Source organism: Anneissia japonica, unplaced genomic scaffold, assembly GCF_011630105.1.
Source record: "Anneissia japonica isolate Jap-2015-1 unplaced genomic scaffold, ASM1163010v1 scaffold287818_len932483_cov186, whole genome shotgun sequence".
NCBI lineage: Eukaryota > Metazoa > Echinodermata > Crinoidea > Comatulida > Comatulidae > Anneissia > Anneissia japonica.
In genome coordinates, this window is record NW_022703366.1 from 817,221 (window position 1) to 830,442 (window position 13,222).

General features: G+C 34.3%; 2 protein-coding genes across 2 annotated transcripts in view; both read right to left on the reverse strand.

Annotated features, from left to right (window-relative positions):
• Positions 1 to 3,228, reverse strand: part of LOC117104434 (protein dispatched homolog 3-like) — an 8,099-nt gene extending 4,871 nt beyond the window's left edge. The window contains exons 1-2 of the mRNA XM_033245287.1: positions 3,009 to 3,228; positions 326 to 451 (exon numbers count right to left, since the gene is read on the reverse strand). Coding sequence (XP_033101178.1) covers positions 326 to 343 — 18 coding nt within the window. The 5' untranslated portion in view covers positions 344 to 451; positions 3,009 to 3,228. The remainder of the gene's footprint in view (positions 1 to 325; positions 452 to 3,008) is intronic.
• A 284-nt stretch (positions 3,229 to 3,512) lies between these two features.
• Positions 3,513 to 13,222, reverse strand: part of LOC117104431 (protein dispatched homolog 3-like) — a 12,365-nt gene continuing 2,655 nt past the window's right edge. The window contains exons 2-3 of the mRNA XM_033245280.1: positions 9,185 to 9,417; positions 3,513 to 4,936 (exon numbers count right to left, since the gene is read on the reverse strand). Coding sequence (XP_033101171.1) covers positions 3,513 to 4,936; positions 9,185 to 9,410 — 1,650 coding nt within the window. The 5' untranslated portion in view covers positions 9,411 to 9,417. The remainder of the gene's footprint in view (positions 4,937 to 9,184; positions 9,418 to 13,222) is intronic.

Here is a 13,222-nt window from a genome sequence, read left to right on the forward strand (position 1 = left end):
ACTCAACACCCTCCGATTACCGTTAATCGTATGCTTTACCGACTCACAAGGAGGAGAGATTAATATTTATATTTATCTTTTCATGTAGGCCTATCTATTTATATAGGCCTATCTATCAAAAAAGGACGTACCATCTTTTCAGAACTCTAATCGATTTTACGACGCCTCGATGTAACCATCTTATCCATAAGTCAATCATTATATTTATGAATTCTGTTGATTGCTTCACACAAGGTCATTCATGTCACTTGATTTATTGGCGTTTTCCGACATAATTACCAGCTAATGACATCGAATAAAAAGCCTAATTTATTTTCAAGCTTACCTCGTAATATTTCTTCATCTCATCAATGAAACAGGTTATGCTTAAATTTCCAGTTAGGCTATCTGTTTTGATAGCCAGCTCCTCGGCTCTTTCGCTTTCCAACCCTTTTATACTTTCACATAAATCCTGAAAATGTACCGATTGTGACGTTAGAAACGTATATATAGAGGATAAAAAAAGATGTAGTTATATAAGCGAAAATTAACAAACACCTCCAGGGATATGAAATATAAGGGGCAAGGGAAGGACTTACCGGTATAGTATGGCACCTATTAGTGGCCAAAAATGGCACTCTCAATCTTTAAAAATTTGACATAATTTTTCTTTTTTCCTCCATTTTTGAAAAATTTAGTGGGAGTGGGGCGAGCCGGCTGCCCTCCTCCTTAAATCCGCCACTGACCCCATAGAATAACCAAAAAAAATAAAATTAAATTAAAAAAAAACCATGGCGTTCACTTTAGCCTAGTACCAATATGATCAATGCCACAGTTAATGATTCTTGACGGAAAACAGAAATACCAAGGAAATCAACAATGACCAGTTTTACTGTCGGATTTGTATAAACACGGTAGAATTCTTCACTTCAAACCATAATGAACATGTTGACCTAACAGTATTCTCTGTCAATAAATTTCAAATTGTGGAAGAGTGTGATGCAATGCTAACATAAAATAAATAAATAAAAAATAAACCCAGAGTCCATCATTGACTATAGCACGGGTGTGGGCCTGTCTCTTATACACATCTAGATGTGTATAAGAGACAGGTCGACGGATCCAGAGCTTCATACTAACCATCTTATAATGGTGACAAGCACAGGGTTGGGTCGTGATCTAAGATAGTGTAATTTGTACTCGAAATTTCTGAAAATTTTCTAAAAAAATTTAAAAGAAAATCCAATACAATATTATATCATGTTTCTACAGCTGTTGTCTGATCTAACACCCACGACTAAATCCCTAAGATATTTGTATGTATACTTTATAACCGGTCAGTTTATTCCGGCAAATAATGTTGGTATATCACAGGGTAAAACAGCAATGCGACACACCGGCAAATCCGGTTGCGTCAAAAAACTGCTATTTACAACAAAAGAAAGTTTTATGAGATATAATGAAATTATAAACGAGGAAAGCCAATAAACAAGTGTAGTCAATTAGTGAAAAGGTGCAATGAAGTGAAAATGTTGATTGGATTTGGATTTATTCGGTTTAAACACCAGGATAAGACTTAGTTCCAGTGTGGTCCTTCTGGTGGTGATTGGGCAGTACACCGGGAGACAATCCCCTACTCGTTTCCGAAGAGTGTACTTCGTTCTTTAACGTGCACATGGGCCATAAAATGCACATGGGACCAACGGCTTAAACGTCTCATGAAGAGATGCGCTATTGTAACTTGTATTTCAGCTCTCCAGCTGAAACACAAGGAGAGGAAGCGTTGGGAAGAGGTCCTAGGGACCTCCACGGGTCAGCGCACACACAGTGGCTACCACCAGATTAGCCGACTGAGCTAAACTGCTCTCTCTCTCTCTCTCTCTCTCTCTCTCTCTCTGATAGGCCCCTATATAATATTATTGATATCCAATTATATTTTCTCTCGTTCTTTTACCTTATTTCACGTAATTCTGAAATTAGGATAATATTTTGAGAGCAATTAGTGTATTTTTAACACAGATAAATCGTATCACCTAATTACATATACTTATATATGTATAACAAATGTTCACAGGCATAGTGGTTGTATGCCGTGAAATCTAATTAGTATTCTTTTCACACGTCCACATCCCAAGTAGGACGTCGGTAATAATTATCAACATGAAGTAACAGTGAAATTGCAGAAAACATGTATTCGAAGTCAATAAATCGTACAATACCGATTCAATTGTTAGCTCACTAATAAAATCAATTGTCTGATACTCATATTACCCATGGTAATATTATTTGACGTTCAAACCCAATTTGCATACTCCACCGATCAATTAGACCATGTAATGAAGTAGACCTTCTATTGTCAAAAGGTATTGCTATGGAGCTTCGAATAGTACAACATGGTATGTTGTTCTAAGCAACCACTGGTGAGTCGGCTGTTGGCTGTTATACCAGTCAGAAAAAGCACTTTTTTGAGGTACCGGTAGCCCAACTACATTCAGTTTTATGTTACAAATACATGCGCATAATTTATAATAAATATGGGGAAATCACGCATAATTTGTCATACAATACTGTATATAATAATGTTGACAACTAGCCATCTTTTCCTCAAATTGAGAGAGTGGAATAAGGAACCTAAATAGTTGGTCCCTAGTGTGGCGATGATCACTTTTCTCAGATTAGCATTCAGATTAATGCCACCTAAGATGTTTTGTACCATTTTCTGGACATAGGCTTATAATACCACTGTTGTTAAAGTGAATTCAATAAATCTATCTTGAATTCATGGCCAGAAATAATTTAAATTCGAGCTTGACGACCCCAAATTGCGTCAACAAACACGTCCTGATAGCCTCCATCCTACTTGTAGAGAAAAGGAAGAGACAAAAGAGACACAGTATACGATCTGGATGATTGAAAGAACTAATTAAGATGAAGAAACCCCTATGACACGGGCACCATACTACACGAACTGATGTTACCAATATTGCATTTTTACATGCTTAGACAATACAAAATAAATGAAATATTACCCAAAATTCTTGCTGGTTTTCCGTTGGACTCAAATCGAACTTGGTATCTTGAATCAACCTGCCGACACACGTGGCATTAGTAAAGTGACATGAACTTAGGTCTTGGTTTTTCAGTCCCCATACCAAATACACCAATGCATTGTCGTCCTCGTCACTCGGTACGAATAAATTCTGACTTCGGTATTTGTTTATTTCAAAGACATGAGTATCCTTCAACAAAACAATCTGTTTTGGAAAATGAAGAAACCAGATAATCACAGTGTCACTATACAGATTTTAGTCTGTCACAATGAATTTAAGAATTGTTATATCTCAAAATATAAATAATAATTATGGAATCAATTACTTCAATACTGGATCGCAAAATAGATAGGCCGCTATGCTATATTTTAATATTATATATAGGCTTATTTATAGGCCTGTCTCTTATACACATCTAGATGTGTATAAGAGACAGAAGTCAATCATTGGTATTAAATAGCAGTCGCTCTCAGTAAACATATATTAAATTTGTAGCGTATGGAGACCAATAACCCAACGAAACACCTTGTGCATTAAAAAATCTGCATAGTGACCACCTAGAAATCTCACAATTATGTTTTGTTTTTTAATCTCCGCGTCCACAAGGTTCTCTTCGCTTGTTGCCTCTTGCACCGCTAAATCCCGGTGATTGCAGCAACAACAGCAATATTTCTCCCACCAAAGGTGATACGTTATCACAACAGTCGGAAAGAAAATGATTACAGATAGATAGTTGACGAATATAACAAGAGCCGAGAAAATTCCGAATGAAGATATGGAAAGGAATGGTGAGAGATAATTTGTGAGGAAGGCTAGACCGGTAGTCAGGGAGGTGACAAACATTGCGGATGCAGCTCGTCTGTATGTGTTAGAAAGTCGATGGGCAAGCGTAGGATATGACAATGGTGCCGTCTGTTTCCATGTGTCCATAAACACAAATACGTCGTCTGCCCCAATGCCTAAGATGATAAAAATGGCTAGAACATGAAAAATACCAAAATAACGATAGTCAAATATAACCCTGTAAATAAGGTTAGCACCGAGAAAAGATGTGAGTACACTCATAATAGCAAATGATGTTATCCAAAAAGACCCTGTCTGAAACACCATGAATATGTAGATAAACACAAAACTCCCAATCACCAGGGAAATGTCTTTGATAACTTGGGCGTTAATTTCATACGTGAATAAAGACTCAGACTGGTAGGACACCTCCACGGAACCAAGTCCATTTTCAAAGTATCCTTTCAACAAACTAGTGTATGCATTGTTTTGATGTTCCTGCAGTAGCTCATCTATGTCACCATCTGCAAGCGGGCCTCCAAATTGGATCACAATTCTCGTGATATCAGAAGTAGCAACACCTTGCGATCCATCAATAATGTAGTTTTTTCCGAGGAAAAACTGAAGTCCAGCTGCAAGTGTTGGAATACTCTGAACAGTCTCTAAAATCTGCGGAATATTATCGTAGTCAGGGTCAATAAGACTAGGGTCTACCGAAGAATATGTCCCGTCAAAGAATCGTAGAATTGACTTTGGTTTCGTGCAATTTCCATTGCTGTTTAGTAAACAATACTTAGTATAGTCAGCAACGCTCGTTACCGCTTGTTCGACGCTTTCAATTTTCTTAAAGTTTTCTTTAGTGAAAATGTTTCCCTTCTCTTCATAAAAGAGGATGGCCAATTGGTCATACTGGGAGGTTCTGTAACCACCATTTTCCGATCGTTCTCTTTCGTAGAAATTGGGAATTGATTTTCTGTCATTCCAGGCTAAATTACGTAGGAATGTATCGTCTTCCGTCAAGTCCATTGGCACAGAGGTAAAGTCGATTGGTATAAGGTCATAGCCAGCTTGGATCAGTAGTACAGAGACCATTAGAATTACCATATGACCTGATAGTGTCACTCCTATAGAATAAAAAATGTAGACGTTCAACAGAAAAAGTAAACAACTATAAATATAACCCAGTAATCCTATCAAACATTTGTTAAGTTAAAATAATGTAGGCCTAATTGATTGTATTGTGACTTGAACTAACATCAGGGCTATGATGAAGCGAAACAATGAAAACACTTTGAATTCAAAACAGGCAGGTTTATTCAAGAAAAAGCTTGTTGATCACATCAATTGTTATTATTTTAGTAAATGTGCCTTTTGACATTTACAAAAATCTAAGATTAGACATATGAACGAAAAATAATAATAGGCCTATTGTACACATTCAATCAGTTGCGAGGGAAGCGAGCACTTAAACAATATTTTCTATACAAGTATGTTTTAAACTAACATCAGGGCGATGTAGCAAAACAATGAAAACACTTTTAATTCAAAACAGGCAGGTTTATTCAAGAGAAAGCTTGTTACATCATTAGTGGCGGATTTAGAGGGTGGCGTAAGGGGAGATATGCCCCTCTATTTTTTGTAAAAAAAAATGTTTTGTACAGCGTATCAGCAAATTACCAAACAGAAAATAGTAAAAAGAAGATACCAACACAAATTTATGAAGGTGGCAGAGGTTTAAGGGAGATTCACCTCTTGCACCCTACAGGGGCTCTTTCCTGAGAGAGTCTCCCTCAGTTTGCACATTCACACCCCTCTTTCTTAAGGGGCTGGATCCGCCCCCGCATCATTGTTGTTATTTTAGTACCTATGAACGAAAAATAATAATAGGCCTGAAATTGTACACTTTCAATCAATATAAGAGAAGTGCTTAATAAAGACATTTACAGTATATTTTTATTATTTTTATAGAAATAAAGCTGTATACTAGAAGTATGAGGAATAAATACATAATTATAAAGACATGTTTTTTTCTTTAGTTAAGAAATGAATATTAGTCTTAAGCAAGTGTATAAAGGAACCTTTCGGATTTTCTGCAAAAGCTCAGTGTAGTAATTGACCTACTTGATTTGGATAAAAGCTAAGCCCACTAAACACTAAGGGAAGAATGTAAACTATCATTAACCGTTCACCCCAGAGTTCACCCCAGAGTTCACAAACTTACGGTTCCTGAGCTATTTCAAGAGGGAGTAGGCCTACCGTAAATGCTCGAATAAGTGCCGCGGGGCTTATACAATTTTTGGACGGGAGGCTTCAGTGCGGCGCTTATTCGAGAGCGAAAAACGTGTTAATTGAGAAATTGTAACTCATTAAGTGTACAGAAAGAAATAAGACAATAAACCATGATTTTTCTTTGCTGATATAAAACAGTAATTTAGAGTGTTATTATTATTATTCCTATTACAAGGCCCTATTATTATTTATATTATTATATTATTGTTTTTTTTTTATTAGCATTGTTAGGCCTATTATCCGGCTGTCGTTTCAACGTTCCATAAGGTCTGGTAGTCTTACAAAAAAATATTGTACCTTTTGTTTTTAATTGTCATTATGCACACAGAACAATCGTTTTTGTATTGAAACATTATTGCATGATTGATCTGTTATGAATAACTACAAAAACGTTACCAAATCGCCATTAGGCCTATACATTTATTTGATTATCTATTGTCATGATACGACAATTACAGTCTGTATTAGCAAATCAGTACGGTACCCTTGCAGAGATCAATACAGTGGCCGCTAATTAAGTACAGTAGATAGAATTATATTGTAGTCTTGACGATTTCGAACATATAATTTACATCCGTTTGTTATCCATAATGCTGTACTCTCGCCTCAAGGCCATGTTGGATTTCCTTTTTGCATTTTAATTGTTAAATTATGATAAATTACGGTGTCTCATATTTTCAACCACTCATGAGTTGTGCTATTGTTAGCATTTTCCTATTTGTTTCAGGTTTTTAAGGCATTCGACATTTCTGAATTTGTAAACACTTATTTATTTTTTTTATATATTGTTTTTATTTATTTATTTAGTAGTGTTCACGCATATTGTATATTTATTTTAAAAAATAGTAAACAACGACTTCCGAAAATATGCGATGTTTATTTTTGTATCCTGACTTTTATAAATAAAGTTTGTTTATTAGTTTTGTACAATCTGGTTTCTCCTGGGCTGCTCTCAATGTCTGTTTTGTGAAAAATAGAGACCTATTTCAATTTGATTTCTAAATTTTCACTGCTACACCGTCACATGGGAATGTGGTACCGATGTTAATATTGTGTAAAGTCTAAAATATTAAATAAATAAAACTTCACATTAAATTTAAAGAAACAAATAAGTTGTCAATGAAGCGCGGAACGAAATAATTGCTCTCGCTGATAAGGAGAAAACTTTGTAAATACAGTACAAGAATATGGCATATTAAATTATTTATTCTTTTATTTAAACTTTGTTTAATGGGGATAACCCGTGCAGATTACCATTAGTGATGAACTGATATTAAAGTGTCCTCAAAAAACAATATAAAATACACAGATCAAAAAGAAAAATACGGAATAAATAACGATAAAAATATATATAATAATAATAATAATTCAGATGTCAAAAACAGCACTACAAAAGCCATAACAAAAATAATAATGAAAGACGCCCTCCAATTCAAGAACATCTTCGGGATCTGAAAATTTGGGGTAGTCTCGGGGTTAGTCAACAATTAGAGGGCTAGCTTTGTGTTAAAAGATTGAGGATTGTTATTTGGATTCTCTGGAAAAAGTCGTTTCGAATTAGAGGGGTCTCGGAATTAGAGGTGACTCGAATTGGTGGGTGCACTGCAGTAATAATTCAATAACATTAACATTGACAATAGAGACAACAAGCAAAATTCCTATGAAGCAGAGATTACCTATATGATATTTTGAAAAATAGATGCTACAGTATAAGCTTTTTAAAAAGTGGCAAACGGTGTGGTTGGCAAAGCTCAGTGGTAAATGAGTTTAAACACATTGGTGCAAAATAATCGAAGCAACATCTAGTTGATTCTAATTTCTAGCCCATTACATGACTGTGCATAGAATATACAGTAGAAACGACTGTTGATGCGAAGAAAGAAAACCGTTTTTATTTGTTCTCTTTTACTATAGAAAGCCAGGCATAAGTAAGCATTTCAAATGTTATTTTGTTCAGTTTCACAAGCTCTTTAGTTTCATACTGACAGAGAGATGCGAATAGGACTAGTAATAATATTTTATTCTATTTATTCGACTGGCAAATATACATAAAAGAAAGATAAAAAAGCTGTCGGTGACGGAAAAGGCCAACAGGCGAACAATCAAGTCGACTCCCGAATTGCGCAGGTAGCAAGGGAATCAAATCAATAATATAGGATAACAATTTAAAAATGTAAGAATACAAATGTGTAAATGGAACTTTACATAAAACAATTTTTTTTTTATCTCAAAAAATAAAAATAATAGTAATAAATTAAATAATGATAATATTAATGATAAAAAATAATTTAAAAAATAAAAATAGTAATTTTAAAAAAATCATTAAATAATAATAATAATAATAATGATAATGTTAATAATAATTATAATGATGATAATAATAGTAATGATAATAATAATAATGATAGTAATAATAATAATAATAACAATTATAATAATAATATATTATTTAAAAAATAAAAATAGTAATTAAAAATAAAATTAAATAATAATAATGATAATAATAATGATAATGATAATAATAATACAAATAATAATAATAATAATAACAATACGTTTGAAAATGAAAAAAAATCGATATTGTATAATAATATGTTGATTTATAAGGCGCAAATAATAATGATAATAATAATAATAATAATAACAACAACAACAACAAAAACAACAACAACAACAACAACAACAAAAACAACAACAACAACAACAACAACAACAACAACAACAACAACAACAACAACAACAACAACAACAACAACAACAACAACAACAACAACAACAACAACAACAACAACAACAACAACAACAACAACAACAACAACAACAACAACAACAACAACAACAACAACAACAACAACAACAACAACAACAACAAGCAGCAGCAGCAGCAGCAGCAGCAGCAGCAGCAGCAGCAGCAGCAGCAGCAGCAGCAGCAGCAGCAGCAGCAGCAGCAGCAGCAGCAGCAGCAGCAGCAGCAGCAACAACAACAACAACAACAACAACAACAATAATAATAATAATAATAATAATAATAATAATAATAATAATAATAATAATAATAATAATAATAATAATAATGCAATTACCGAATGTAATTCTTGGGTGCTCTGCCACCATCTGGCACCAACGGAGAGGCTTCTTCACTTGGCTTTGTGTGTCCTTTTCTTTGCTTGTCATTGCTTCATTAGCCATATCAGGTTTTTCAACGCCAAGTGTTTCCGTCTTTTCAACATTATCATGTTCCTTGTGTTCTTCAGGCGTCTTCTTTTCCCAATGAATATCACCGTTTGTATCGTGCTCGTCCGCCATCATATAGGGCCTAAATGAGGTAGGGATGTGATTCGAACCTTACCTGAATTAAAATGACAATGATTTTAGTGCGGCTAAGGTAGGACACGACATAGGCCTACACGAAGCAAACGATTTAATAAACCATTAAACGTCACGAGAACAGTGATCATAATATTCATTTCGTTCCATTTAAATATAATTATGTATGCGAGAGTGTTATTCATAAACATTTTGTTCTCAATCATTATTAAGCAGCACATCTATATTCCAAGGCCATTGCGCCTTTGTATCACCACAATACATACCGTAATGTGTGACACATTTCAGGTAGGCCAGTGCATCGTTAGTTTACTAAAGCTATATCGTCTAAGAAAATATAATACATACTCCAAGTATTGAAATACACGCCATCGTGTTGGGATTCAATATTTCGACATTAATTATTTCAATACTTGGAGTATGTATTATACTTTCTTATCTGAGATTAATCAGTGGACCTTTCGGTTTTTGGAAAACGCTATATCGTCTACATCTTCTCAACAACAATTACATATCATACTCAGAAATATTTTCTGATTGGTTATTTTTCTTTTCAGTGTGCGTCAAAACCTCTCGTAAAAAAGGTCTGTCAAGAGTACAAAATATTTCAAAATAACGTTGAAAACACTGATAGGTATGGAAACTCATAGTGAAGCCCCTTAAAGCAATTGCGCTTGGGGCTAATATTATTTTAGCTTTATTACCGTATGTTATAAATATATAACATCGTGTATAGCAGCACTGATTCTTTTTGTCTTTTTTTGTCATGTTGTCATTGTTACCGGTACCACACTAAGACAACTTGTGTTTTAATCCATACTGTTTCTAAGCACACCAGACTGGATTAGCCAAAGAAAAATGATTTAGATAATGAAGAGACTCTAGCTTGGGCTACATTTTTCTTTTTCTGTTGTCCATAGAGACTATTGTTATATGTGCTATACACTTAAAGTGAAAAACCATTTACATTTTTTTTTAAATGGCTCTAATGTCTAATCAACCAGCTACCTAAAGTATACCGGTACATGTTATTTGTTGAAGGGCTCATTACTAATAAGTACGTAAGTATTTTTTAGTAAATTACCGGTATACACATTTATATCGGTGGCAAACACAAAGCTGGTGCATCTACGTTACACAAATAACAAAAAGAACACTGAATATCCATGATTCATCTCATTGACTGAAGTACTCTTGGGAAATCTCAACTTCCTCCCATGATCCAATAGAGTTTAATGAATGTAAGTATTGTAAGCCTGTATTGAAAGAAATCCAAGCTGGTCAGAACGTCAATAAACTAAAACGTAATTAAGCCAAAACAATAAACATCCAAACATTTCCACCAAAACGGAAAAATAGGGGATCTATGCCTCTAAAACCAATCGTACTATATCGTACGAATATATTTTGAACAGGTTCGTCGCCTACGACCTAAAAATCTCGTTATTCTTATATCTTCAATACATTTTGGCTAATTACAGACTATATCTTTGTATTTCATTTACGTATATATTTGCATATGCAGCACCTAAATTTTTATATTAATATATATATATATATATATATATTTTTATATTAATATGTATATATATATATATATATATATACGGTATATATCAATAAATATATAACACATCTAGATGTGTATAAGAGACAGCATTACAGATGCGATGTATCGGTATTGTATTAAGAACTTCATAAACGAATTTTAAATGGTGTTTTACAGAGTGGCACACATCATTTTAGCCTCAATGAAGCTGAATTTGGGAGATAAAAAATAGTTTGAGCCTGTGTAAGATGAGTTTGTCTGAGACCATGCATTGTGTATGCGGCAGTCACGGTTTTCTACGGATAATGCATTAAAAACCAGCGTCTGGTTCATATAAGTTATAGATAATTGTACGCGTAAGAGGATTTAAGTAGTGTCAACGAGGGACTAATGACCAGAACGTCTTACGATGATTTTACCCTTGCATAGCAAGCAAGTCAGGTAAAAAATTGACTGTACAATGTCACGCTACTCCATTATTTCAGTACGATGCCTAAATATAGTACACAAGTCTTCATTCGTTCATGGTATTTATTGCTCAAATCAGAAATGCCACAAAAGTGTTTCAACCCAAATGTATAGGCCTAACACTGGAATAAGCACCATGAAACTTTAACTTTTAATTAAAAATAAATAATAATAAAAATCATAAAATATATTGTAGGTATTGCACCTAAATTGCTTATTATTTATTTATTATTTATAAGTAAACAAGTAAATTTAATTTAACAAGTAAAGTTATAAAGGACCAAATATTGTATTGGTACTCACATAAACCATACTCGAACCAATGAAATCGTTCAACGTTATTATGTTCTCGAACGGTTGTTAAAGTATGTCAGAAAATTACATTAAAAAAAAGTGGCAGCAAGGCTACAATGTTATTTTTTGTGAAAGTGCGTTTTATAAAAACGTACCGTACTTATGGTTCTAAAAACGTTTTATATATACCAAAGTGTAACGTTATTATAACATTATGACCTACCGTAAGTCTCATTACGGGGCTACTTAGGAGTGGGATAGGGATGTGATTTAGTCGCAAGAAACTATCATGTGCTGTCACAGGCTTTGAACCAGGAACCTAAGATTGGAAGGCAAGCATCTCAAGCACCAAGCCGCATCTCCACACATCACGTATTACAAGAATTTTTTTAAAGATACTTATGTTTCAATAGTTAGCCCTAGCCTATATAATAATAATAATAATAATAATAATACCGTATTTATATAGCGCCTAACAGATCACAGATACCTCTAGGCGCTTTACAATTCTTAATTTAAGTTAATTTAATTTAATTTAATTTCAAGATTGACCTTAACTTTGTTCACTTAACTACAATATGGTAAAAACTATCCCCCACCGGACACGAACCCAGTATTTCTGAGTCAAGGTTTCGGGGCCGGGTTTTCAAGATAGGGCACTTAAATAATAATAACAACAATAATAATAACAATAATTACAATAATAACAAATTTAATTAAGAAACAGGTGAGCTTTCAGTTGTGACTTGAATATACTGACTGATGGAGAACATTTAATATGGATTGGTAAGTTATTCCAGACTGCCGGTGCTGCCGCAGCAAAAGACCTCCTTCCATACGCAGTGGATGTTTTAGGTACTGACAGTAGGTAGTTACCAGCTGACCTCAGCGAAAGCGAATGGGTGTATTCTGAAATTAACTCACGGATGTAACCTGGAGCAATTCCATTCAATGCTTTTATGTGATGCGCTTATACACAGGCAGCCAATGAAGGTCTTTTAACACCGGTGTTATGCTGTGTCGCTTTTTTGTCAGAGTGACGATCCTTGCTGCGGTATTTTGAACTTGCTGCAGTTTGGCAATCTCGTAGTCAGGTAAACCGTATAAAAGGCTGTTGCAGGAGTCGAGGCGAGTGCTGACAAATGCATGAATGAGCTTTTCGGCGGATGCTCTGTCGAGATACTTGCGCGCTTGACCTATTTTTCTGAGGGCAAAGTTAGCAGCCTTACAGATACTGTTAAAGTAAGGCTCCGGAGGAAAAAAAATTTGATATTTTGTAGAACTGATTTTTCTGAGACAGAAAAAAGTTGTTTGACGAAAAACTGAGCAACGGTGAATGAGATACAGATTTTTGAATATTTAAAAACTGGGGGAAAAAGGTGTAAAAATGGGCGGTTACGCCCCTTTTCCCCCCATTTTTTAAATATTCAAAAATCTGTATCTCGTTCACCGTTCCCCAGTTTTTCGTCAAATAACTTTTTTC